This window comes from Salmo salar, unplaced genomic scaffold (assembly GCF_905237065.1).
Source record: "Salmo salar unplaced genomic scaffold, Ssal_v3.1, whole genome shotgun sequence".
Taxonomy (NCBI): Eukaryota; Metazoa; Chordata; class Actinopteri; order Salmoniformes; family Salmonidae; genus Salmo; species Salmo salar.
Window position 1 is genome coordinate 135,460 of NW_025548056.1, and position 2,178 is coordinate 137,637.

The following is a 2,178-nucleotide window of genomic DNA, read 5'->3' on the forward strand; positions in this document are numbered from 1 at the left end:
GGTTTAAATAAACGTAAACCCAAATAAAAATGCAGAAATTTTGTTCCCGATCTTCAACACATCATACTAAAGCCATTATATCTAGTCAATACATCTCATGAGTAAAATCTGAACTACAGAGAGCAGAATAAAGGACAGAGAGTAGAGAGAATCAAGGAATAGAGCAGAAGATTTCTCCCACTCAGTCTGTATTTAAACCTCTAGAGGGCGGTCTATGCAAAGTCTCCCTCCCCTTCATCCCATTATAATCACACACTGATCTCTGGCCTTCTCATTACAGGCAGCTTGGACTGACATTACAAGTCCTGTACTAACAAATACTGAACAATGGAGTTTCTGACTGTCTGGAGTTTAGTTGTCATGGTGATGTCCATACACAGTAAGTAAAGCATTACATGACTGAAGAATGTATGAGTATCATGGTTAAACTCAACATGTATGTAAATATCAGATCTTCAACTGAGTGTCAACATTATTGTTTTGCAGGTGTTTGCTGTGATGAGATGGATCAGTCTCCTTCTCAGGTGAAAAGACCTGGAGACACGTTTAAATTGTCATGTAAAATCTCTGGGTTTGATATGACAAGCTACTACATTCACTGGATAAGGCAGAAACCAGGCAAAGCTCTGGAGTGGATTGGGGGTATTGACTCTGGTTCAACAGATGCTCCAGACTACTCAGAATCCCTGAAAGGCCAGTTCATTCTGACTGAGGACGTGTCCACAAGCACCCAGTTCTTAGAGGCCAAGAGTCTGAGTTCAGAGGACTCTGCTGTTTATTATTGTGCTCGACAGACACACTGACTGAAGCTGGTGAAGCAGCTGTACAAAAAACCCTCTAACAACATGGCTAACTGGTGTACTACTTCCTCTCTTTGTGTCACAACATAATAATACTGAGTAGCATTACTGTAAAGAATACAGCAATATCACAAAGCACTACACAATAAAAGACTCCAGCCTCTAACATTCAAACTACACAAAAATCCGATATCTTGCCCAGTCTTTCTTCAAGTTTGAAATGCTCTCTTTTCATCAACAGGTGTTCAGGGTCAGACACTGACTGAGTGTGGACCAGTAGTTAAAAATACAGAAGAACCACACAAACTGACCTGTACAGCCTCTGATTTAGACATGAATAGCTACTGGATGGCTTGGACCAGACAGGCTCCTGGGAAAGGATTGGAGTGGGTTGCAACTATTACCCATGACAGCGGAAGCACTTTCTATCCCCAGTCTGTTCAGGGTCGGTTCATCATCTCCAGAGACATTAGCATGACACAGTCTGAAGACTGAAGACTCTGCTGTTTATTATTGTGCCAGAGACACAGTGACACAGGAGGCTGCAGCGCTGTACAACAACTGATCAAGCACTTCTCTCACTGGCAGAGTCAAATGGGACGTGAGACAGACAATAAACAGAGAATCCAGCATAAATTCCAAGTTCATTTCAAAGCATATCATTCTTCATCAAGGTTAAGGCAGCTTAATCCACTCCTCTGGCTATTTTGATCAGTAAACATCATCTTCATTACATTCACCTGTATATCATCCTAATCCAATTAAGAGTTTGAATTGCTGGTAGGTATTAATTCATGTCCTCATTGAGTATAATGAAATATACAAGAGGAATTTTGATAGCAGACTTTTACTGTTAACTAAAAAGAGTAATAGGCCATTATATACTGTATCTTTGGGGACACCAATAGTTCGATTCTCACCATCTGTGACTTTTGTGTAGTTCTCCAAAGCATTATAATAATAATTATGATAACATACTGTAAACAATGAGCAGAACAGATTCATTCATAATAATTATGAATGGTTTAACCTGTTGGGGGTAGGGGGCAGTATTTACACGGCCGGATAAAAAACGTACCCGATTTAATCTGGTTATTACTACTGCCCAGAAACTAGAATATGCATATAATTATTGGCTTTGGATAGGAAACACCCTAAAGTTTCTAAAACTGTTTGAATGGTGTCTGTGAGTATAACAGAACTCTTTTGTCAGGCCAAAACCTGAGAAGATTCTGTACAGGAAGTACCCTGTCTGACCATTTCTTGCCCTTCTTGATTATCTCTATCCATTACAGGGGATCTCTGCTGTTACCTGACACTTCCTACGGCTCCCATGGGCTCTCAGAAGGCGGCAACAAGCTGAATCGTGGCTTTGCAG

At 40.6% G+C, this 2,178-nt stretch overlaps 1 gene segment (V, D, J or C); it reads left to right on the forward strand.

The window, feature by feature from the left end:
- The first annotated feature begins 283 nt into the window (after positions 1-283).
- LOC106606814 (immunoglobulin heavy variable 1-69-2-like) lies at positions 284-803 on the forward strand. The segment is given in 2 exon segments: positions 284-379; positions 487-803. Coding segments are annotated over 2 exon segments (369 nt in total).
- The last annotated feature ends 1,375 nt before the right edge of the window (positions 804-2,178 follow it).